This window comes from Thermobia domestica, chromosome 10, assembly GCF_964235325.1.
Source record: "Thermobia domestica chromosome 10, izTheDome1.hap1.1, whole genome shotgun sequence".
Classification (NCBI taxonomy): Eukaryota; Metazoa; Arthropoda; class Insecta; order Zygentoma; family Lepismatidae; genus Thermobia; species Thermobia domestica.
In genome coordinates, this window is record NC_137463.1 from 101793187 (window position 1) to 101820883 (window position 27697).

General features: G+C 36.1%; 1 protein-coding gene across 2 annotated transcripts in view; it reads right to left on the bottom strand.

Annotated features, from left to right (window-relative positions):
• Positions 1–27697, bottom strand: part of LOC145662607 (phospholipid-transporting ATPase ABCA1-like) — a 1231974-nt gene that overhangs the window by 323826 nt on the left and 880451 nt on the right. For both annotated transcript variants that reach the window (XM_081728328.1, XM_081728326.1), the window contains 2 exons: positions 27444–27576; positions 1518–1606 (listed from right to left, as the gene is read on the bottom strand). In XM_081728328.1, the coding sequence (XP_081584454.1) occupies positions 1518–1606; positions 27444–27576 (222 nt within the window). The remainder of the gene's footprint in view (positions 1–1517; positions 1607–27443; positions 27577–27697) is intronic.

Consider the following 27697-nt stretch of genomic DNA (forward strand, 5'->3'; position numbering starts at 1 on the left):
CTGTGATTGATACTGCTGTAGCATCTAAACGACATTCTGTATACTAATTTTTCCAAGAGGGTATATCTTGGTTACAGTTACATCAATTTAATATTAACATGTAAGTCAGGACAAGTATGGTTAAATATATATTACCTAAATGAAATACAAATTTATTTAATAGGAGCAAAGTCTCCTGAACTGTTTCCTAAAAAAACTGAATAAAAATAAAATAATTTGCAGCAGTTAAGCAGTCCCTCCATTTTTTTCAAGAAAATTAATTTACTACATTGTACAGTTCTTAATGAAAGCATTTTTGAAAATTAAATTAATACATATATTTACAGGAAAATTGTTGACTAAAGTTCACTCCAACCAAAGTGCTGTTTCCTCTCTCTCTTCCAAGATGAATGGCATTTACTATATTGTAAGGAGTAAAATATAAATTTTCGGAATATACATCAAATCGCAAAAATCGTATTTATAACCAATCCAAAAGAAATCCTTCATAAACTACCATTTCTCCAAAGAAATTCGTTCATATCGTACCGTCATATTATTTGCAAAATACTCACTTGCGACATATGGGCAAATAACCCGCGTCGTTCTTGAAAGAAAAAATATCCGAAAAATCTGATCTCATCAGTAACTTTCCGTAGTACAGTAGAGTTAATGAAATATGGATTTATGAAATATAAAGAATGTTGATACAGCCATTTTTTTAAATGTAATGTTCAGTTTTTTCTTATAGGAAATTATCCTAGGTTATTAACGTACTAAAAAGTTGCACAACTTATTAAGAAACCCACAGAAACTATTAAGTAAATTTAAATTTGGTCTCAGTGATTTGAATGATGTAGCATCTAGAATTGTATACACATAATGGGCAGATGAACAAATATATTTGTGTAAAAATATTTTTTTTGTCTGTAAGTAATAAAACATATTAATATGCTGAAATCTCGAAAGTTCAAAGTAAAATAGTCTGCACAGATGAAATTAGCGAACAATGAAGTTTATTAAATACTTCTTGAAATGATTTGCTTCTATTTAAAAATAAATAAATTTGAAGGCATAAAAATACACATTGTTGAACGATTTTAAGTTCTTACGAAAATACAATTCTCAGCAAGAGTCGAGCAGAAATTTCATAAACTAGCGTAGAAGAATAAATAGTTACTACATCCCCGCGTATTTTCCATGTGAAAAGTGTTATGTAACAGGGACAAAATGAAAACAAAATATATTCTGTTTTGTGATTAATACTTATTTATTTACTGTCGATCTCTGCAGAAGTATATTGAATCAGATCATTGTATATGTTTGACATGAATAACTTGTTATGAGTAAAGAGGTAAGTAAAATAATGGTTAGTATCATCCGTTGAAATAACGAACAAATGCACTTTTGAATAAATGCGCCTGCGCCTACTGCATAATAAGAAGTTGCGTGATTATGACACAACAATTTGAAACAACATATTTTCATTATATTCGAGATACAAAACATCCAGCCACTCATATGTAAAAGACACTTACCTAGTTTCAAGATATTCTTGGTACGTTCGCTCTAACCAATCAGAAATATTTCTTTGTGTTGTAATAAAGACGGTATCACCAGTTGCAACCTGAAAAAATAAAGTAGAATACGGCACTATTAATAAAATGTATCATTTCATTGACGTAAATATCATAGAAAATTACATCTGATTGGAAAATAATAGCACTACTAGTTGTAATGGACATACAGCGTCACATGTAAGTAACACCTCCACACTGTCAACAACAACTACAGTATTTTTGATCCACACGTACATTCCGTTTGCGCTAGGATCTAGAAATTGAATATTGGAAAGTGGATCTGGTCTATCGTGGTCCGACATTCGTTTCTATATGGATTACCCCTTTTTCAAGAAGTTGTGCTGTGTCTCAAGAAAACTACAAACGCGAGGAAACGTTTCCTGTAGAAAAGCGTCCTGCTTTCGGCCAGTAATTATGTATTATACTATTAATGTCTTCCATTGAAATTCTATAGTAGTTTTCAAACAAATTACAAGGTATCTCCAGAAAGTACTTCACGCTTTAGAATTGAAAAACGATAATTGAAAATAGACACTTTTTATTATACAGGTTTTGAAAAGACAATTTTACACTTTTTCAACGAAGTTACTATATGCATTTATGTATTATTCATAGTGATAAATAAGCTTACAAAGTCACAAACAGGAGTCGCCTGTGACTTTAAGAAATTCTGCACGGCACCCTCAAACTCTTCATGCGTGGAAATAACTGGTAGTCACTTGGTGTCAGGTCCTGGGTATACGTCGCAAACCTCCCAACGAAATGCCTGTAAGAGTTCCTGGGTTTGCTTGTCCGAGTACGTGTGAGCGTTTTAATGAAATATCGAGTTTTTTCACCCAGTTATCTTTGACGTGTGTTTTGAATTGCTCTTTGCAGCTTCAGTAATGTTTCACATTTTTCAGCAGCAATTCTTGCACTAAGTTCCAAAAGATAGACTAAAAGCGCTCTTTCCTTATCCCAAAGCAAAATGGTCATAACTTTTCTTCCAAGATTTTTCTTTTCTTTCTTTCTAGTTTTGGTGAACTGGTGTCTCCTATTTTAAGGGACTATTTGTTTTGTTTGTTTTACAATGAAAGTGCTTAAATCATGTCTCCTCCGCAGTTACGATACGATCAATAAAGAAATCGTCGTCTTTGTTATATGTCTCAGGCAATTTCAGGGCGGCTGCCATACGCTGAGTTTTGTGTTTCCCGGTCAAACATTTCACAATTTATCTTGCACAAAACTTTTGGAAACCTAGCTTTTGAGACACAACTTCATGCAATAAACTTAAACCAAAGCTCTGATTGTAAAACGATGATTTTCACAAACCTTGTTATTTATTTTTCGACCAGTTCATTTGTCACAATGGTCAATCACTGCGATCATCGTAAGCGTTTATGTGGCCATCTTTAAATATAACGTTCCAATCTCTCACTCTGCTTGCACTAATCACATCTTTACAGTAAACTTAACACTAAAACGTGAGTGACTTTCTGAATAGCTATGGTTTATAATTCAAGAGACAATCGCTGCTCCTAATAATCCTGGTTTCTGTTAAACCTAGAGACTTCCCCATAACTGCCATGAATAGCGACAAAACAATGATTATGCCTAGATAGATAGTCACATTATGACAGTTTGACGAGTGTCCATTTATGTTCTAAATCTGGACACCATAATCCAGTGATTCTCAAAGTGGGGTCCGCGGACCCCTAGGGGTTTGCAGGAAATATCCAGGGGGTCCGCGACGTGTAAAAATTGAAATGTGTTTTAATAAAATTGAACTCACAGCTGTTATGCAAGAAGTATTATTAAGATTAAGAAACTGCAGCTGTGGGTAGTACGAGTAGAAAATAATAACTATTCATCACTTCCAGTGCTCAAGAATTTCACTGATTCATCAGATGATAAAGGCTCTGCTGAAATGCATAAAACACTTGTAGGACACTTGAGAGCATTAGCTCCAAGTTTTCGAGAATATTTTCCTGTCTCACAACCTTGGTAATGGTTGAATTGAAAATCCTTTCACTAATCTAGAAATCCATGACACATAACGTATGAATCTGTCTAACACAGAACAAGAAGAGCTATTGAAACTATCCTGCGATACTTTATGCGAAAATGTTTTCAAAGAAAATGAACTATGTAGTTTTTGGTTTCGTGTGTGTTCTGAGTATGAAGAGTTGTCTAAAAAGGCATTACAACATTTGATGCCTTTACCTTCCACCTACTTATGTGAGCAGATCTTTCCTACTCTTTGCGATATTAAAACCTTAAAGCGAAATCGTCTTAATGTGGGATCGGACCTAAGATTGATAGTGACAAAACTTATTACAGATTTCAATGCAATTATGAAAAAAACCAAAGAATTTGATTCCACACATTATAGACCCCACATTTGAGAACATTCTTTATCAAGTGGATTCCTTTTTTAAAAAAAGACGTTGATTTTCAGTCTTGAAAGTTACTGTATTTTCAATTGAAATTTTCTTCATTAGAAAACAATCATGTATATTTAGAATAAATTACTTCTAATTTGATATTTTTTTCTTGTCAGCGGTAATTCTAATTGAAGAGTTCTATGTAATAGGGGCCCATACCAGCTTAGGCCCCTTTTAGGGAGACCGCATTTTAAAATTCTTTGGTATTAATTCTATAAACCTGCAAAATTTGATTGCGATATCGTAAGTCTTGGTGTTGCTAAGTGAAGGGATTGAGATCGTCGTGAGACGAAAGCGAGTATCTGCTGCAGTTATATTGGTGAGATAGTTGTTTGAACAGCTTTGATCATGTAGCAATGTGTTTGCACGAATTCGATATTATTCCAAGAAACAGTTAAATATGCTCGAGGAAACATTTTGCTCCTGAATTAACGTGAAATTTGCTGTTACAGTGAAACATATATTTCTTGTTAGAAATCATTCTTTCAACTAATCTGATAGGAAAGTTTGTTTGAGTTTGTGCTGCCTGAAAATGGCTAAGGAAGAAAAGTGCTTATCCTTGACAAGTATCTGGAAGTGCTCAAAGCAATTAGTTTAAAACATGGGCACCTGTTATCAAAGAGTGGAAGGATGGATTCACAACTATAATGAAAAGTAAACCATCAACAACTCGACATCCTTTCAAGATTCAGTTCAGTGTACGACTTTCTTCCAACCCATCAGGTGGTGATATTCATGCTGCTGATGCATATACTGGTGCGTACATGTCGAATAAGTACTTTTCTCGATCGGACTGTGACGTAAATCTTGTAGATACTATGTTTAAAAGTGAACCACCTCAGTCGAAACCAGCTAAAGAACGCGAAGTACGGAGTTTATCCGCTTTCTGGATACAGATGCTGTTATTTGGTACGAGGAATTGTTCCGTCAAGCATCAGGAATGCAAAGGACGATCTTCACGAGTAGAATTTACCAGCTGTACATAATGCATATACTGTTTCCAGTGCCCAGTATTGTTACATGTCTAGTTTCTACATAATACATGGACTACTTCAATGTCTTATTGTTACATACATATTGTTATGTTTACTTTATATGTGTTCCTTACTTTTCAATTACTTTTCTTTATTCATTTTCACAAAGTGAATTATACGACAGCTGTGATAAATATACACGAGAATCCTACAAAGTCGTTCTCCCTATTTAAAAAAAGCCTACAAAAGCCTTTTTTAAACATTCATATTTATGTTATATTGAAACGAACTGTTAGTTTCTATTTTGTAAAAGAAAAAGAATAAATCTATGCTTTTGTTGCAGAGTGCACGTAGAAACGTATATATAGGGTGGTAGCACAAAATTCGGGAGGTGATCCCGATACCGAAACAAGAAAAAAGTCTTTATGCACTTTTCTCTAGGACACACAGTTTCGGAGCTACATGATGCCGAAAGCGTGGCAAAATTCACTTTAGAGTGCTATATCTTCTCTATTTCGAATGATAAAGGCAAGGGGGCATGGTCATCTCGAAGGAACGAAAGCTGTTCTATTCAAAGGTGGGTATGTCGCAATCATGAAATCAGTGCACAAGGGATTCCCCAAAGGAGCGTAGGAACTCCCGGAGAAACTGTCAGGTAAAGGTACGTCAAAATAGGCGTGAATGGAAAGGTTTCCCACCTGGTAACCATAATTAGTTGTAACCATGTCAAGATCGCAAACAGAGACGAATTGATGGCCGCGTCATATTAGGTATGTGTGGTTGCATAACCACCAGGTACTGATGGTGACCAACAATGAAGTTGTGGATATGAAGTGTGGGTGAATACACTTCGGGAGGTGACTCCACAACTGGAAACAAGGAAACAAGTCATGAACAGAAGTCGAAACAGGCGGAGTGTTCCAGCTGGAACCGAGCAGAGATCGCCCACACACCATGGGTAAACTAGAATATTTCCCGAACGAATTGAGATAGAGACGTCGGTCACAAAATGAGAAAGAAAATCATACTCAAGGGAACTGATTGTGCAAACAGAAGAGAGCAGATGGAACTGCGCAATGGGACTCCATACAGGAAGAAGGAGATTCCACAAAGTAGACCTGGTAGGGGCAGTGAAAAGTGAAACAGACGTATGTACTATGACGTGTTACGTATGGCTTACGTACGAACTGTGGGGTGAGAGCTGGGAAAGTGAGGATTCCCCATTGCAGCGTCGGGGACCAGTTCAAGGGAACATCGCCGGACATGGGTGTTGGTGCACCGGTTCCGCAACAAGCAGAGTACGCACACATTGCAGGGCCGAGAATCGCTGTAGGCCCTAACGAGTAGGCAACTGAGGCATGGAAGACATGGACAAAAGTAAGCATTCGTACAGGAAAACATGGACTGTATTTTCAAGGATGATACACTACAGCTCGTACTGGTGTCCGTGCTGAATAAGTATCACAAAGAATGACACTAAAGGTTTCATAAGTCTTACAACAGTCTTACCTGTGGCAACACTAAAGAAGATGCTCAAAATGACGTCCACCACTCAGAACACAGGCATTCAGACGTCGTCGCAGAGATCGGCGCACACGTCAATACGTGTCTGGTTCTTCCCGCAAAGCGTCACAAGCGGTTCGGACGCGTTGTTCCAACGTTTGGACATCAGGTACCGGAGTAGCATAAACAACAGTTTTGAGATGCCCGCATAAATAGAAATCCAGATGGTTTAAATCCGGCGATCGGGCAGGCCATGACATAGGACCGACATGGCCAATCTACTTGCCCGGGAAAACAGTGTTCAAATAGTCACACACGGGTCGACAGAAATGCGCCGGGGCACCATCATTAATATACCACATACGTTGTCGTAAGACCAACGGCATATCCTCCAGAAGTGTAGGAAGTATCTCACATAAGAAGTTCAAATAGATAGGCCCAGTAAGTCGTTGTGGAAGAACAACTGGTCCAATGAGATGGTCACCCAGAATCTCTGCCCAAACGTTGATACGAAACTGGTGCTGGTGGCGGGCCTGTACCATTCCAAGTGGATTATCCACAGACCACAAATGACTATTATGAAAATTCTGGATACCATCCCTTCCAAATTGGGCTTCTTCTGTGAACAAAATGGAGGAGAGAAAACCGACAGTTGTTGCCAATAAATGGAGAACCTGATTACAAAAGTCCAGCCTGGGAGGAAAATCCCCTGGCAATAGACCCTATAGCTGTTGCAAATGATAGAGGTAAAAATTGTTGGCATAAAGAATCGACAACACCCTCTCATGACTGACGTTATGCTGACGGGCAAGCTCCCTGGAACTTACACTCGGGTCATCGAGCACATGTCGTAAAATACGTTCTTCGGCATGCACAGTGCGTTCCTCACGTGGCCTGCCCGTGTCATACGTGGCAGGGTAAAACGTTCCGGTCTCACACAAACGACGAAACAGCGTTGCAAATGTATGATGCGGTTGGCGTCTATTGGGATATCGATCGTTGTATAATCGGGCTGCCTGCCTACCATTTCCATGTGCTTCTCCATACACAAAAATCATCTCGGCCTGTTCCTGATTGGTGTAATGGGCCATTGTCACAACACACTACACTATGAGCGTGATTCACAACACACAACGTAGTAGTTGCCCACTTCAACTTCACGGATGACTTTGACAGACAAGGTAGGTCTGCTCAATGGTGATGTTTGTTGGTTGTGCACTCACTGTTTCTTCATTGCTAACTCCGTGTGCATCGGAATGACCTGGCCTGGCAACTTGGGGGCCTCTCGAGGTAAATCAACGAAGTACGTATGTAGTGTGGTTTAGCCGTATGGTAGCTATGGTCCTCTGTTTGCGACCGTGCAATGTTCCCGAAAATAGTCAATGTTTTGCTATCGGCAGTATTCGAATAAACGAGGGGGTGCAGGGGAAATCACCCTCACGGAAAAGCTTATCCCCGGCTTATATCATAACAATGGCTTGGAGGAAACGGAAGAACCCCAAAACAAACCCACACACAATGTTTGTCCACCACAAAGTTTAGTTGGCGTTAGCTGGGATCGAACCAAGGACCTCGTACTCCAAAAGTGAAGGCTCTCTCAGTGATGGAAGTCAATGTGCTCAATTCTCATCAAATAACTAAAATCTGACCGATCACAGTTATTTATGGACTATAATAGATTATTTGGTTCTCTACTGTAAATTTATCTCTGCAGAAAAGTCTAGAACGGTTTTTACTTTTATAAAATTCTACTTATTCCTTTTTATTAAAGAAAGCTGACAGTTCTCACTGATACGGATAGCATTTAAATAGATGGAAAGATTTCTTTGACGATTTGCTTAACACGCAGCCCAAAACTAATGTGCGTGGAGAAAAGGATATACACACCGCAGTACCTTATATTCCAGAAACCAACAGAATAGAAGTAGAAACCGCTAAAAAGAAATTAAAGAAACACAAATCCCCGGGTGTAGATGAAATTCCGGCTGAGTTAATTTTAGCTGGAGGCAAAAAATTGTGGAACAAAATACACAAACTCATTCTCCTTATCTGGAACTTGGAAAGAATCAATCATTGTTCCAATTCACAAGAAATGCAACAAAAGTGACTCTGATAATTATCGAGTCATTTCTCTTCGGTCAATATCCTATAAAATCCTTTCAAATATTCTATTAGCAAGATTGACCGCATACGCAGATGAAATTATTGGAGATTATCAGTGCGGATTTAGACGAAATCAATCAACCGTCGACCAAATATTTACCATTCGCCAAATACTTGAAAAAAGTGGGAATACAATACCCCGGTACATCAACTATTTATTGATTTTAGAAAGGCGTACGACTCGTTTAAGAGAGAAACATTATACAACGTTCTTACAGAACTTGGAACACCGAGAAAGCTAGTTAGATTAATTATGATATGTTTTAATGAATCCCAAAGTAAAGTCCTGGTGGGAAAATTTTTGTCCACAAGCTTTCACGTCGAAACTGACCTGAAACAAAGAGATGCGTTGTCGTCATTATTATTTAACTTTATTCTGGAATACGCTATAAGGAACATCAAAGATAACAACCAGAGCCTAGAGTTGAACAGTATTCACCAAGTTATAGCGTATGCTGATTTTGTACATTTAATAGGGGATGATAGGAGAACAATATAAAGAAATGCAGAGATCTTATTAAACGCTTTCAGTGACATGGGTTTAGAAGTAAAATGCAGAGAAAACTAAATACATGGAAGTGCGTCGGGACCGGAATACAGCAAATTATGGATGCGTTAAAATATTAAATAATATTTTTGATAAAGTGGATACTTGCAAATATCTAGGATCAATATTAATAGAGGAAAATCATATTCACGGAGAAATTAAATGTGGACTAAAAGCAGGGAATTTGTGTTACTATTCGGTTCAAAATCTCTTGTCGTCGCGAATTCTGTCGAGAAATTTGAAGCTTAAAATATACAAAACGATAATCATGCCTGTTGTTTTGTATGGCTGCGAAACATGATCACTTACTCTGAGGGAAGAACATAGACTGAAAGTATTTGAGACCAAGATCCTGAGACGAATATTCGGACCCAAGAGGGACGGGAATGGGGAATGGCGGAAACTTCCTAACGAGGAACTACATAATTTATACAGTTTACCCAACATTGTTAGGGTCGTCAAGTCTAGGAGGCTTAGGTGGGCAGGTCATGTAGCTAGAATGGAAGAAAGCAGAAACTCTTTCAAAGTCTTGACTGGAAGACCAATGGGAAAATGACCATTAGGAAGACCTAGACGCAGATAGGAAAACAATATTAAGATGGATATCGCAAAGATAGGAATACAAAGTAAAAACTGGATCCAATTGGCTAAGGATAGAAGTCAGTGGAGAGCTTTTGTGAACGCGACATTGAACTTCTGAGTTCCATAGTCCATAGAGTTATATATATATATATATATATATATATATATATATATATATATATATATATATATATATATACGTACGTTAAAAATACACATCTCAATGCTACAGAATAAGTTACTCGGTATAAGCTTTGTACTATGGTAAGCAAAGTCCTCTCGAGCACATGTGAAGTATGCAGATACAGCATCCGATTACCAGATGGGCTTAGGTACGAATATCACACGAGTACTGACAGATCTACAGTGACCGTGGAGATATTCCCAGACAGATTGGCAATCTATCATAACTTATTCTATACATTCTTGTGGTGGTAACAAGTGCTATTAAAGTGACTAGTTTATTTTCTGTAAACTTCGTATAATAGGTTAAGGATATCTCACAGACGAATTATTCGGATTACTACCACATTCGTGTGTTCCGATTTCGTATCATATGTACTGGATATTTGAAAGACGTTAGTACAAGTATATTTACATATATATTTTAAGTAAACATATAAGATTCAACTTTAAACATAAACATAAAATACAGTATTAAACTTTTATGAGCGTAATGGATCTATTCTTTCGTTTCGAACCATTGAGGTTACTCCTTGGAACAACGATCGTAAATAAAACATTCACATGGTACTTGTCAGTTGTCAGTCATGATCCTCTTACAAAATTCTAAAGTTTCTATCTAGCACACAAACCTAAGTTCCCTCGACAAGATCCATTCCAATAGATTATACAGAATTAAGTTAGATCGTTCATGTACAAGAGACAAAATAGGTCCTGTGGTAGTTACTTATCTTTCTAAAATTCTATGAGAAATAGCTGTAATAATTTTGACCACAAAACACAATTAAAAAAATGAAATGAAATTTTTGAGTTTTATGTCGGCTAGGCTAAAGGAGACGGTGAAAAATAGAAATGAAGAAAGTGGAACGAAACGGGAGAACCCTGAGGAAACGCACATACACGGTGCTTATCCACCACAAACTTCACCTGGCTTCAGCAGGGTTTGAACCCTTGGACCACAAGCAGCAGCGGTCTACTACTGAGCCACCGCGGCCCCCACATATCATTTTATTTGACTTAGTATTTCTTCGTTAGTTGTATTTATTCCACTAACTATTCCGACACCTCCTTCAGTGTCTGGCGACGAAGGTATATCATCAATTGCCATTGATGTTCTAATTATATATATAGTTAATATAAAATAGTACGGAGAACTCCAAAAGTGCATTACAACCTGTACTTATTCCTTTCCTGCAATAACAAGCAACCCGAAAAACACTGGCGTTGGGGTGGTTGAGAATTAGAAAGGCGTTGGACCCAACCTCAATTCTGTTACAAATATAGCAGTGTGGCAAACTGGAAATAAGAATAAATTAATGATGCCTTTTTTATCGTGAGGGCAACGGATGACACAAAATGTTTTTACTTAAGAAGTTCAAACAAGACGAATGGTAAGAAATATATATCAGAGGAAATCAGTTTCTTTCCTTTTTACAAAAAAAAATACTCGTAAAAAAAGAAAAAGGTTACCTATGTAAAGGCTTAATATAAAAGCCTAACAGCACAAAAATAAACATCCACACTAAACGGAAAGAGCGACAAACACAGAATAAGGGACACTGGTGGCATAGCAGACTTGCGACCCTTGAATGCAAGATAAACAGATGGGACCTTGTTGTAAACCCAATTGTTATAATAATAGCTATTAGCTATTATTATTATTAATAGTAGTAGTAGTAGTGAAAACTCGTTTCCTTTTCAAAATCTCTGATTCTGGCTAAGAGCATGTATGCATATAGTGGTCATGTGTGCACGTTTGTCTATGAGTGGTCCAAAAGAGTAAAAGGAATTGGACAGGAACCAAAACATTTTAAAACATCAATTCTAGGTCAAAGTTCGAAGTATTTGCTTTTGACTGGTGTTTTTTCTTTCCTTTTTCTGGAACAGAAAAGTTCTGGCGGCTAAGATGTTACAGTATATAGTATTGAAAATTTGCAAGTGGATTTATTTATATTGCAATTTCTGATCATAAAGCAATTGTCATTAGATGACATTATTGTAAAATTTAAGTTTTATTTCTTCATCGATAGCAAGTCTTAGAGACCTATTATATCTCGTCCCTCGAATATCGATATCGACAATTTAGGATATTGATATATCGATATCGATAAATTCGCGATATCGAATGTTGATATATGTCAATATCAATATAAAGATATCAATATATCGACATATCACACAGGTCTAGATCCGAGAAATTATGCAATAATAATAATAACAATATATAGAGGATGCTTGAAACATTCATTAAGTCACTTTCAAAATGAATGCGAAACTTAGTAGTCAAATAAAATACTCAACTTCCAAGAGAACTGTAGATCTTCGAGACACATCTAGCATAATGTCAAACGTTTAAAACATTGTTTGTTTCCGCGTGGTTCGGTTGCAAACTCGGTAGTGTTCATTGGATGTACTGATCCGAAATATATTCTAATAAACTCAATAGGTAGCTTAGGTCATATCTTCAATTCCAGACTACTAATGCGAACTGAACAAAAAGAAAGAAAGGAAGGAAGAAAAGAAATGATATAGAAAGAAAGAGAAAATGAAAGAATTCTGCTTTACTGCTATATTTCTATCAGAAACACCCTGTATTAAAATTTCTAACTCTATCATAACGAAAAGATACAAATGTTCAAAAGGAAAATTGGATGTTCCTTATAGATGTAGCAGACCTTCTATGTTTCAAATTTCAAATGTGAATAAAACACATTGAATTATAGGATGGAAACAAATTTTGTGTCAAACTAATAGAAATAAAATGTTGTTTTCAAATAACCAAAGAGGCCATTTTCTAGTCATCTCTGAAGATTTATCTGTTCCGAACGATTTTATCTACTGCGAATATAACGTTTTGATTCGCACAGTTGGAGTCATTATTTTATGCATAATAAGTGTATTACCTGGCTGGGAATTGAACCGGGAATTTTCACGTGGAAGTCTTGTCCGATAACCACTACTCCAACGATTGCTCTACCCAAACTTTGCTTCACAAGTGGTGTGATGTTTCTTTCTGAAAACGATAACACAAAAAGTACTGCAGATCAATGAAGTGTTTCGAATGTACTGGTAATTTCCTTAACCTTTCCCAACCAACATTCGTAAATCGTCTCTATCATGATACAGATGTTTGCTCCACATTCTTGAGGATTGCTAGTCCAGTATGAGAAGTCGATTCTTCACGATCACTTTGTTATAAAGTATCAACTTGTGCGTGAACAGGAGTCGAACTTAGGTTGGATAAGTGTATTGTTTGTAAGTCCGCTACGTTACCAATACGCTATCATGCCACATAAAACTAAACACCAAATATTACTAACTTCAGCTTTAGAACGAACGGCTGCTACTTGTAAGGTTATTTACACCAAAATGCACAACGAAATTAATTTATTCGACGACCTAGAGACAAATTAGTGCCCACTAATAAGCTAAAATCCAAATATTACTTACTTCAGCTTCGGAACGAACTGGCTTTTTCCTCTAAGGTTATTTATACCAACATGTATCGTGCCGGACGCATTTTTGCCGATCCCAAATGTTTAAGTATTCGCGCGCTGCCCTGTATTATTTTCGCTCGCTATCCTAGCCAGCTGTTTTAAGTTGGTGATGTAAAGTCTACAGAAATAAAATTGTGCAAGTCTTTAGTTTGCCTATTTGATGTCGAGAGCAGAACCCAACCCAACCCTGTGGGGCTTCAAACCCGATCCTATTACTACTACTACTACTATTACTATTGCTACTTTAAATTTTACTACTACTACTACTTTTACTAATGATCGGTATAATAAAACTGCAAGCTTATTTTAATGAAGAAGTGTTATGAAATTTTTTTTAGAAAAACGGTAAATCACTTATTTCAGTATTATTTTCAATATTATTTTGATGAAAATAGTGTTATGAAAATTTAAAGAAAATTATAAAAACAACTGAAATAAACCGACACATTCTTTTTAACTTTAAATCGAACCCAAACCGGTTAACCAGGTTTTAGAACACGGGTAGTCGCTAGGCTGTAGTTGATGTTTCTATCAGGGTTGTTTTGTTTAAAACAAATGATAAAATCTTGTTTTAAACAATTGATTTTGTTTAAAACACTTTTTATATACGTTTCAAATATTTTGTTTTAAACACGTGTATTGTTAAGACTTGTTTTAAACATATGTTTCTTTTCGTTTTATTTTATTTTGGTAAAAAAATCTGCCAAAGAAAGAAAATTGTCACAAAGTGCTTCCCATTCTGGATACTATTTTCTTCCCGTCTGAATGTTTTGCTTTCTCGTTGCTACAGCTGGTCAATTTGGTGATCTACAATTTATGTTCTCTCTTTTTCCCTTGCTTTTAGCGTTTATTGTATTGTGTAAATGCTTTTCCGTTAACTTGCGAGGAAGTGTCGTAGTCGAAGGTTGGACTATTTGAAGAAATTGATATTAAAAAATAAATAAAAGAATTATCTTGGAAACAAGTTTTTGTGTTGTACTCAGAAAACAAACAAAGGGTTCTTTGCTAAATTGCGGTTCTGAAATTAAAATATCGCAGGCATTCGTTGTTACAGTATTTTTTTTCATTTTCTGTATATATACTTAAGATAAAAAAATCGAAATGAAAGAAAGAAAAACTACGCGACAACGTGCAATCTAGAGTTTTATATGGTTCCCGCTAGGGAGAAGCATCTATTTACAGGTCATTCCCCCCTCTAGTCTGAATTTCAGATTCTGGTAGCAGTAATGAAGATTTAGAAACCTTTTACTGAGCAAAGTCCACAGAAAAAAATATGAAGTCCTTACTGCGAATAAATACGAAGTTTGGTGAGTTATAATCCATTTCTGTTGCTCGTAAGGAGCTATAGGCCTATTGTATATTTGTATATTTTTTGGCTTTCGTTATGGTCCGCTTAAAATTCTGGAAATTGGGTCTAAGCAACTTTCCAGTTTTGATTAATATTTACTCCGTATTTATTCAGTGTAAGGTCCTCAAACTTATTTTGTTGGACTTTCCTTATTAAAACGTTTCTATAACTGCCTTACCGCCCCCATAATCTGAAATTCAGAATGGAGGTGGAGGCGGCTGCCCTCCTGCCTCACTGACGCAGGGCTGTAATATGAAACTATGTTACGCCCCTTTACGTGGTTTTATTTATATTTATGTCGGACTTTTGACTGCGGTGATATTACGTTTTGAAATAGAATCCGTTCGCTAAGTAAAACTGAACCTTATTGAAAACGGACCTGGATCTATTGTACTCTGAACGCTTCAAATATTATTTTCCATCAATGAATTATTGACTTCAAAAACAACCAACTACATAGCCTTGCAGAAAATATTCTAAAGTTAGCACAACATGAAGTGTGCTTCAAACATTACTTTTCGAAAATGTATTATTTTAAACTAACTTTATTAGCATCAGAGTTCTGAAATAGTAACCAAATTTTGCAACTAAAATCTCACCCGCCTCCATGAAACGTGAGTTTACCCTATAAGGGCATAATTAGAAAACTTTTAGAGGCAGTAACTCTGAAATGACTTGTTTTAGGACTAAAGTAAGCCCATAAGCTTAGTTCTGGTAAACTTCTAGCTGAGTTGACTAGATTTTGAGTTTAACGTCCCTTTTCAGTAGCGAGGTTCTATGAGACTTGGACCTACTGATTAACGTGGACTACGAACCACTTGAGCTTCTGCCAGGAATCGAAACCGGGTCTGCCGCACCAAAGGCGCGTACGCTAACCGCTTAACCACGGAGGAGCTCAGGAATACTTCTAGCCTTACAACATGTAACATGACTTCCTTTGCGTTTGAAATTTCGAATACCCATCAAAAATGACCACTATGATGTTCGGTAGCTTTATCTCATGTGTCAGACCGCTACCAAGTTTCATCATTATCCGTTCTAAACACACAAGAGTGGTGAGGACTTTCATTTCGATATCCCCATAGTAGATAGATTTTAAAACCTACCTAAAAAGCTTATTAGAACGAAGAAAGTACTTATGAGAGTCACGGGCACGAGGATGTAATGAAAGGGGGGGGGTCTTGATACGAAATAATTTACAATTACTAATCTGTATTGAAATATTCTGTACCCAACACAGTGTAGTCTTAACCAGCACAATATAAATGAAGCAGTGATGCTATTTAGCCGGTTCGATAAAACCTGTTGTTAAAATATTTCGAATTCGCAGAATCTTTTGTCATACCCAGACATAACAGTAAATTTTACCCAGATATACCCTGGAACAGTAAATTCTAGTTTAAGTATCTTTATTTTCAGAAATTCTTACAGCTAAAGGGTTAAACATATGGTTCCGCTGAACAAAGTATAAGCGATTTATTTCTTAATCTCAAATACTCAGATATTATGAATCAGAACTGGGATCACACGAGTGTAGCGGTTGTGGATCTACAGTTGGATTAAGGTCTTTCCAATACTTTTGACAATCATCTATCTTGAGTAATTTGTTTTCAAGATATTCGCAGTAGTACCTAATTTCGTCACACCGCCTTGTATTATGATGCTATGTAGGTCTCTACTTGTCACTTGTGGTAACCAGTAAAAAAATTGTTTTTTCCTATCTTGCATAGTTTGTTTCTTAAGAGAGTTATATCTATCTTTCTACCTATACATCTAGTATCTCTCTCTCTCTCTCTCTCTCGCTATATATATAATAATTATTATTATTACTATCATGAAGTATTCTGTCTTTCGGCAGGTCCTGGGACTAATGAGCTGTTTTTTTTTCAATTTTAGATTGATTTAGGTCCATCTTCAGCTTCCTCTTTAAACGCCCAATATTTTCACCTATCTTTCAAATCATCGATCAGCTGTGTTCTTCCTATTCCTCGCTTCCCTTCTATGGAGGTGTGAAGAAGACAATTTTTTTCGCAAGATGTGTCCAATCCAATTGGAATTTCTACGAAGGATGGTGGTTAGAAGTGTAATCTTCTCTCCTATACGGTTTAAAACATCTTCGTTTGTTGCTCTCTCTGTTCATTTTATCTTCTCCATTTTCCTCCAACACCACATTTCGAAGCTCTCTAAATATTTCTTCTCTAACTTCCGTAATGTTCAAGTCTCTGAACCATACAGTTCAATGCTCCATATATAGCACTTTACCAACTTTTTCTTAAGTCCAATATTGAGCCTGCTAGTTAAGAGTGATCTTTTCCTGTTGAATTCTTCTTTAGCTATGGCAATTCTTGACCTAATCTCTTTGGTGCAGTAAGTGTCCCTCGTCAAAATACTTCCCAGATACTTGAAATTATCGACCTCTTCTACTTTGATCCGTACGGGCGTATTTCCACGGGATATTCTCAAGACTTTCGACTTTTCGATGTTAATTTTCATTCCAAACATTTTTCCATTGTCAATTATTTTGTCAATCATGTGTAGTCACTCTTCGGTTTTAGCTATTATAACCGTATCATCTGCATACCTGATCTTGTTAATGATCTGCCATCCAATTTTGATTCCTTCATTCTCCAATTCCCATTAATGCATTCTTCATTAAATATTCACTGTAGATGTTGAATAACTGCGGCGAGAAACTACATCCTTGTCTGATTCGTCTTCCGATCTCCACACTATTGGTTTCTCCTTCATTCAAGCGCAACTTCACTCGTCCTATGTACAGGTTTTGAATGAGTCGTCGATCTCTTCAGTTGACTCCGATTTCTTTAAGTATTTTCAGAAGTTTCGTCCAATATACTCGGTCGGGAGCTTTTCGCCAGTCGATGAAGCACAAACACAACTCTTCCTTTACATCCAGAATTCTTTCTGATATAATTTTCATCAATCTAATAGCATCTCTGGTGCCTTTTCCTTTCTGGAAACCAAACTGATGTTCTTCTAACCTCTCATCTATCTTACTTTCCAGCCGTCTGTTCAGTATGTGTGCAATGATCTTTCCAGTGTGGGAAATCAGAGTAATGGTTTTGTAATCGCTGCACTTCTTTGCTTGCTTTTTCTTGCTAATCATTGTAACATCACGAAAATCCTTTGGCCGTTCTCCACTCAGGTAGATCTTGTTAATAAGTGAAGTCAGTACTTTAATTGCGTTGTCTCCTAATCCCGTTAGCAAATCTACTGGTATGTCGTCATCTCCAGTGGAATTTCTTCTTCGCATGTCTTTGATTGGTTGTACTACTTTACTTTTTAATATAATGGATCTCTTTTCATCATCATCCACCTCTTCCTCTTCTTCGATCGCAATATCTTTAGGGTGGTTCTTCTGATCATTGAGATCTTTTATGTATTCCTCCAAAATTCAAAGCATTCCGTGGTGGTTAGTGGTTACATTACCTTGTTGATCTTCGATGCCGAACGTTCTTATACATTCGTTAGCTTTACCTTCCAACTCTTGTGCTTTCTGGTACCTCAGATCATATCTGGCGCGCCGTTGAAGTTCCATTATTTCTTCAAATATCTACTACATTTACATTTCTTTGGTTTTATCTGTTTCTCTTATCAATTCATTATTCAGCCTTCTCTATTCATTGAAATCCGAGTTTTTTTGTCCTTCTGCGTTCTTCCATCTCCTTAAGCATTGCTACAGTTATACGTAGATTTCTCAGTGATTTCTCCACCCTGTCAAGTAGAATCTGTTTAACTTTTCCCCAACTATTCTCTATATTGTCAACAACATCGCATATTGCACAGCATTTTTCTTCAATCTCTTCTTTCCCATCATCGTCGATATTTGTTGGTCATTCCAAATTCCATTTTCGATTTCCCCTCCCATTTTTCTTGATCGACTTTAACCAGGTTTGCATTTCCGCTACCAGGAGATTGTGATCCGAATCAATGTTCGTTCCTGGCAGTGTCTTCACATCTCATACACTATTTCTGAAACGTTGTTTGAGAAGAATGTAATCGATTTGGTAGCGTTTCTTATCTTCTGGACCTTACCACGTGTACAGCTTGGTTTTTCTTTTCTTAAACCACGTATTCATCACCACCAGATCATGTTACCTACAGAAGTCGATAAGCATTTGACCTCGTTCGTTTCTTCTACCTAGTCCAAATGGTCTACTACCTTATTCGCAGCTCCTTCTCCTACTACGCTGTTGAAGTCACCCATTACTATGACGTTGACCTTACCTCTTCCTTCCTGATGCAATGTATCAATGATCTCATCATACATTACTTCTACTTCATTATCATTACTATCAACATCGAGAAGCTCGTCAAAGTTGAAAAAAATAAAACGTTCACTTTATTAGTTTCCCCACCCAATTCCGGTAAAACGGTCATAAGGTAGCAACAGTAAACTCAGTCTTATCGTCATTTTCGACTCAAAGATGCCAAAATTAATTTTGTTTTCGTATGTGTGCGTGCACAAAACAATAACTCTTTGTTCAAAAGTTGCTAAAAAACTTTTTCTGTGACGGTTCTCACGAGAATAAAAAGAGTAGCAAATCACCCCAGTTGCCCAAGTGACATCTAAACTAATTCCCGATTGGACGTTTTTAGTCATAAACCAATGGGGAACATATTTACATTAAGTGGGTAGTTGCTAGTCATGTGATCCACGGTAACCGGAAAAAGCGCAAATTAGTCGGGAAACGAATATCAAGACCGTGAAGTCGCGTGTGTGGAGCTACACCGACGGAAAATTTAGTAAAGAAGAGTGCATTCGCCAATAGGCCTAGTACGTGATTGCATACATTTTTACTCGTAAATCGTACAGTTAATCACGCTCAGTGTTTGAGAACAGTTTTAATTACCTATGACCGACCTTTGTGGGTTTATCGTAAATAAGACTACATATTATCTCTCTCTATTTTGTTTCACTTGCTCCAAACTTTGGTTTCGTGGCTTTCTTGCTGGAATGTTCTGTGAAGCGATTCTTCTTTCTTTTTAGCCATAAAAGGACTGCTGGGCGATTTATCGAAGTTAGTTGCACACACATACACACACGTTCAAACATATATGTGTATGCTTGGAAAACAAAGAGTTCTTGGAAAATTTCCATACGAGGCCTGTTCACTAATTTTGAAGTTTACACTGCATAGACTGTCTTTCTTCTCTTGATTAACACAATTAATTGCGCCAAAAAATCCGTAATATACCCAATTGTCTAAAGAAGTTTGTAATTGTTAATTAGCTAAAATCAGTGCGCAGTAGTTTTACGCAAAGTTCGCAGAATTACCCTAAGGATTCGTTGGCAGAGCAGTGAAAAGAAATAAGCCGTGCCACATGTTGTAACACAAGGGAAAAATCGTAAGTAACTTCACATATCACGCGAGCTAGTAAAGTATCATTTAAAAAAGTATAATAGCGCGCAGTTGCTTATACATAATTCACTTTTTCTAATCCACTGTCATTCAAATTCATTTGTACAGTTTATTGTTAATTTAAAAGAAAAAAGAAAATTAGTTCGTTAGAGTTATCAAAATTAATATCTGACATTCTTATTTTAACGGTCGTATATTGATTAAATGTTGTAGATATTGTTATTACCTTTTATAGTGTTCTCGTATATATTTAGTGTTATTAACTTGTGACAACCATAGTGCAATTCTAATTGTAAAAATAATCTTAAAGCGAAAATATAAACAGTCAAACATAATTGCTATTTAAGTAATCATTTGCTTTGTAAATTATAATCCTTCATAACGCGAAGTTATAGGTTACGGGATATACTTCGCACCCAACATCGAATTAGTGAGCTATCCCTCAGAATAGGCATACACAAAAAAAAAAGAAAAAGAAAATATAATCAAACTAATTCTAATACTTTGATAGCTTAAACGTAAGAAACTACGTTGCCTACTAACTTTCATTTAGATCTTCCCAAGTTTAAATGACAGTCAGTAAAGCATAATATGTGTTCTGGTGGAGGGGATGATTGGGAACTTTACATTTTTCAATACGTCTCAATTGTGGGTGCAAGGGTAAAGGGAAGTGACCTCCTACACCAGCGATAGCATCATAATGGTCGGTTGTTGGCATATACACTTGTATTATCACAATATTCACTGGTTTTACATGTAGTTTTACAACATCAAGCGGTCACTGAAGTATTCCACTTTGGTTATACTTCTTGCTACTTCGTTCTTTATTGCTTTCGCGACACCATTCTCGGCCTTATCGTCCCCAGAATGGTATATTCTGTAATTTCCCTGGCCATCTGACTTCACTCAAGCCTACTCCATCGACTTTACATTTGTCCATTTCTACTTTTAAATTTTCAAGTTTTCCCTCATGTCGTAGAGTTTATACGTTCCTGGTTCCCATGCTTAAATGAAAGTGATTATTTTCTTCTCTGATGGTTCTTCCTGGAGTAGTCCCCACCCGGAGGTCCGAACCGGGGACTATTTTCCGTATGGAATTTGTTTTAGCTCAGGAAAAACCAATACTATTTATTTATCTATCTATCTATCTATCTATCTATCTATCTATCTATCTATATACAGTGTATAAATGAAAGGTATGTATTTATACAGAACCAATTGTCAAAAAATTAGAACATCATTGGTTGGAACTACAGAGCAAAAAGTTTTAACAAATAAGTTACTACACAATTTTGAAATATATGCTTAAAATTATGTTTAAAACTGATCAAAATGTTTACAACATGTTTTTTCATGTGTGTTTCAAAACATATTTAAAACACTTTAAACATCTTTTTCATGTTTTGTCCTTTTTTCTAAAAAAAAAAAAAAAACTAATTTTTCATAGCCTGGTTTCTATTGTCTAGTGAATTCAACTGCAATTATGTAGTTTAAATTTAGGATTTAAACAACTATAGTTAACTATTTCCGCCCTATATATATATATATAGCTTGTTCCATAATTCGTAAACTTTTCTACAGCACTAGACGAACATGGTTTTCACACTATTAATGTGAAATTTGGCATTCTTATTGAAAAATGTACGAATGTTTTAAATTTTAATAGTAAAAAAGAGAAAGTCATTCTTTAGTCTCTCTTTAGGGGCAAAAGCACAAAAGTTCATTTTGCTTTGGGAGATTTAATGTTAAATTTTTGAGTCACTCTTCCCCAATGATTATTGGTAACGAATTTGGGGAAAATGAGTATTATTGCTGCAAAATACAATAACACTCATCCGCAATGTTACCATAGTCGTCTGGAACATTATTTTGGGTAACGGTCCTCTTTTGGGGGAAGAGGCGTAAAATAGTGGTGGATGGAGTGTTACCAAATTCCCAACTTTCATTTTAAGAACACAAGCTATGCATTATTTTTCTTCGTTTCTTCTTTCGTATTTCTTTTATGATGCCATAAGTCAGCGTTTCCCAATCTTTTTCAACTTCCGGCACACTACGGGTGTTGCTTGGATTCTCGTGACACACATATAGATATTATTATTTGTAAATATAAAACATAGTGATATTCTTTCTGTCATTATTGATCTCCTCACAGAGAAGAAAGCTCTTTCACTGTTTTTGCCCCTTGGTAAATCATAATGCTTATTTTTCATTCTAATTTAAAAATAGAAAACAATTGCACTGAAATATTGGACTCAGGTTTCTAAAAATACGCTTTCTTTTTAAAAACTGTATTCAACCTTTTACTAAGAAGGAAGATCACTAAATAACAAACAAACAAACAAATCTCTTTTACTTTTAAAACACGAATGTACGTAATTTGTTGAAGGGATTGAATGATATTTTAAATTTTCAAGCTACGAAACAGTCTGCAACAATAAAGAAGCAATAACGGTAATAAGAATTATAACAAATAGTTTTTTCAACATTAGAAATGTAGGTATGAAACTTAAAATTGTAGATTCATAGTAGAGGTTCATAGTAATGTGAAATAGAAATGTAAATTTTCCCTACGTTTTGGAATTTGATTGATATAAAATTAATAATTTTGTTTCGATTCCTCGCTGCATTTCAGCGGCTCATTCACTGCACACCAGTGTGCCGCGGCACATCAGTTGGGAAACGCTGCTATAAGTCAATAATCATTGGCATAGTTTATATTAATAACCTGAGTTGTTCTTAAATCTTTCGTTCACAATTTAGTATCTTCTCCACAGAAAACCACAGATATGACATTTAATTCTTATACTGCGTATTTGGTTCATAAGTAGTCGTGATTGCCTTCTCAGGGACTTATGGCCGGCACGTTACAACTAAATTTATTTATTCGACGAAGTGGAGAAAAATTAGTACCCACTAATAAATGAAATAACATACAACACAGAAAAAAATACAGAAATAATAACATATTATGCAGTAATTTCACCATGCCAGTTCAAAAGTACACGAATAATAATAATAATAATAATAATAATAATAATAATAATAATAATAATAATAATAATAATAATAATTCACCTTAACAGTATAGTTCTTGATTTATTATTATTATTATTATTATTATTATTATTATTATTATTATTATTATTATTATTATTACCCACCTATTTTTCAACATGCACGGCGAAATTAATGCATGTAATTTTTATTATTTCTGTACTTTTTCCTGGATTGTATGTTAATCGCTTATTAGTGGGCACTAATTTGTCTCTAAGTCGTCGAATAAATTAATTTCGTTGTGCATTTTGGTGTAAATAACCTTACAAGTAGCAGCCGTTCGTTCCAAAGCTGAAGTTAGTAATATTTGGTGTTTAGTTTTATGTGGCATGATAGCGTATTGGTAACGTAGCGGACTTACAACCAATACACTTATCCAACCTAAGTTCGAGTCCTGTTCACGCACAAGTTGATACTTTATAACAAAGTGATCGTGAAGAATCGACTTCTCATACTGGACTAGCAATCCTCAAGAATGTGGAGCAAACATCTGTATCATGATAGAGACGATTTACGAATGTTGGTTGGGAAAGGTTAAGGAAATTACCAGGACATTCGAAACATTTCACAGATCTGCAGCACTTTTTGTGTTATCGTTCTCAGAAAGAAACACCACACCACTTCTGAAGCAAAGTTTGGGTAGAGCAATCGTTGGAGTAGTGGTTATCGGACAAGCCTTCCGCGCGGAAAATCTCGGTTTGATTCCTCGCCTGATAATATAGTTTTTTATGTAAAATAATGGCTCCAATTTTGCGAACTACAACGTTATACACACAATATATAAAATCGTTCGGAACAGATAAATCTTCAGAGATGACTAGAAAATGGCCTCTTTGGTTATTTGAAAACAACATTTTATTTCTATTAGTTTGACACAAAATTTGTTTCCATCCTATAATTCAATGTGTTTTATCCACATTTGAAATTTGAAACATGGAAGAGCTGCTACATCTATAAGGAACATCCAATTTTCCTTTTGAACATTTGTAATTTTTCATTATAATACAGTTTGGAATTTTAATATAGGGTGTTTCTGATAGAAATTTAGCAGTAAAGCACAATTCTTTCATTTTCTCTTTCTTTCTATATCATTTCTTTTCTTCCTTTCTTTCTGTTCAGTTCGCATTAGTAGTCTGGAATTGAAGATATGACCTACGCTAGCTATTGAGTTTACTAGAATGTATTTCGGATCAATACGTCCAATGAACACTACCGAATTTGCAACCGAAACCCCTCGGAAACAAACCATGTTTTAAACGTTTGACATTATGCTAGGTGTCTCTCGGAGATCTGCAGTTCTCTTGGAAGTTGAGTATTTTATTTGACCACTAAGTTTCGCATTCATTTTGAAAGTGACTTAATGAATGTTTCAAGCATCCTCTATATATTCGGATTATTATTATTATTTATTATTATTTTATTATTGCATAATTCCTCGGATCTAGGCCTGTGCGACATGTCGATATATTGATGTAATCGATATTGATATTGACATATAAACATTTGATATCTCGAATATATCGATATCGATATATCAACATCCTAAATTTTCGATATCGATATTAGGGAGCAGGTATAGGGTACCTAAGACTTGCTATGGATGAAGAAATAAAACTTAATTTTGGGGCCGCGGTGTCTCAGTGGTAGAGCGTTCACCTTTGGTGCTAGGGGTCTCGGGTTCCAACCCTGCTCCCGCCAAGTGAACTTTGTGGTGGACAAACACCGTGTGCGTGGGTTTTCTCGGGGTTCTCCCGTTTCCTCCCACTTTCTTCATTCCACCATTTCATTCATTACTCATTATCACCGTCTCCTTTAGCATAGCCGGCATAACCGTGGGACGTAAAACTCAAAAATTTGATTTCATTTTTTGAAAACTTAATCTTTACAATAATGTATTCTAAAGGCAATTTCTTTATAATCAGAAATTTCAATGTAAATAAATCCACTTGGGAGTTTTTTTTTTGGGGGGGGAATGAAGAGAAACTGCTTTCCTTTGTTAACTATTTCTTTCCATTCTTGTTTGAACTGTTTAAGCAAGATCATTTTGTAACTTTTCATGTCATTCATTGCTCGCACGATAAAAAAAAATCATTCTTAACAATTTATTTTATTCCCTTATTTGCAGTTTGCCACACTGTTATATTTGTAACAAAGTTGAGGTTTGGTCCATTGCCTTTCGAATTCTCAACCACCACAACGGCAGTGCTTTTGGGTTGCCTATTATTGCAGGAAAAGAGGAGTAGTAGGTGGTAATGCACTTTTGGAGTCGTATATACAATTTATATATAAAGGTAACCAAGAAAGTCTGTCGCTTTTGTGGAGATCTGTGTTCAATTGGTCCTTAGACTGTGAGTTGAACGAGAATGGAGATACGGCGAAAATCGGTTGTTGGTGTGAGTATATCTAACATACTACCTGGTTATGGCAGTTCAGTTACACCGTGAATTTGCGTAAGGACAGCAGGGCGGAAGATATTCCAGGGCTTAGAGGAGGGAGTCGTGACTACGCCCACAGTGCAGCGGTGGTTTAACAAGTTTAAGGACGGTAAAGAAACACTCGAAGACGTACCACGTGCCGAAAGACCAACACATGTACAAAATAAACATCTTTAGGCAGCAATTGAGGCGACGATTAACTGGGAGTACAATTCAGTGTGAGTGGAGAGACCATTCGACAGCAGCTCCATCAATTTCGGGAGCACTAGAAGTTGATTCGATGGGTCCCACATGATCAGACTCTAGACTAGGAGATAACGCGAGCAGACACTTATGTTTCTTTGCTGTCTTGTCTGAGGAAGGAGCCAATTCTGGACAGTGTATTGACAGGTGATGAAAAATGGGTCCTGTGCGAAGCTTCACGACACCATCGCCAAAGGTTAGCATGTCATGAACCTGTTCCGAAACTACCAAAACCAGTACTGCACCAGAACAAGGTCCTCTTGGGTGTTTGGTGGATTGCTTGCTGCATCGTGCATCGCGAACTGCTCCAAGCATGTCAGAGTATCAATGCAACTGTGTACGGTCAGCAGTTGAGCCGTATTCAAGAAAAACTCAAAACTCTGGAGCCACCATTTCTAAATCGCAAAGGGGACCTCCTGTTACAGGACAACGCTAAGCTTCACGTGGATAGAATGACCTGGGACACCATTCTACACCTTGGAGGGGAAACACTATTGCATCTGCCATACTCCCCGGACATTGCACCGTCCGATTATCACCTGTTCCATTCTTTGGACAGTTACCTTCTAAAATGCCAGTTCAAATTCCTAGTAGAGGTGCAAAAATGCACTTGATGCTTTCTTTGCTTCACGGCCCACCAAGTTCTACCGCGATGGAATACACGGCCTTCCAGAACGTTGGCAGGTGGGGACTATTTTTGATCTTCCAGGTAGTCTTAGGTATCGTATCGATGTTCGAAATTGGTGGGTGAAAAATCGACAGAACTTTCTTGGTTACCTACATAATTAATAACATTGAAACATATCTGCAAATTTTAGAAGTATGTTGATAACGAAATGTGATAGCGTACCAGTGGAAAACATAATCTGGAAAGAAGAGAGTAATTTCTACATTTTTTGAATGAAAGATAATTCTTGCGCTACTTAAGATTCATCTTAGGAATTATGATGAACGAAAACATTTCGAGTAAGGTATATATTAATTATGAAAGGATGGAATTCAAATAATAATACACAGGTAATAGCTCTACTGTATTCTTACCTGAATCCTTAACAATAATATTTACAAAAAACATTGTGTATATAGAATTTATTAATGCAATTCTATATATAAAATTCTATAGAGTCTATATAATTATTGATTTTATAATCAATACTAAAAACTGTATCTGATTATAAAAAAATAAAATTCAAAACACAGATGAACTTCTATGAATATTTCAGCAACTGAGTCTGTTTGTTTCTTTAAACGAAAATAAGTACACTATTTTAAGGTTAGAATCCAATAAATCCAGTGTAATTTAAAAGCCCAAGCGATTATATAAAACTTGTATTAGAAGAACAATTATTTTCTGAACATGGTAATTTTAATTAGATGACTGCAAGTAAACCCTTTAGTCAATAATGTAGCCTTGTTTAGTAAACACATGTTTAAAAATAAATTGTTTTATAATAAACTAATTAATTAAGTAGTACAATAACTTAAATGCAGAACAAAAGTTGAATAATATGAAATAAGCATAATACTGATCGTTAACACGAAATAACTTACTTTAAATTTTGGTGGATTAGGTCCTCTTGCTTTTGAAGAACAACTGTAATACCCTGTTACACATGAGCAATCTGGAAGTGGTGCATTAAGTGGTTTACCAACCACATCGACTTTCTTCACTGTTTGGCACTCGCTAGAAGTAAAATTAATATTTAGAGTTGATATTTTATCTTCAAACGCCCCTCTAACTTTTAAATTAACAGGAAAAAGGCGCTGAAATTTTGCACTAAGCACATAATGGTAGATGAACATTC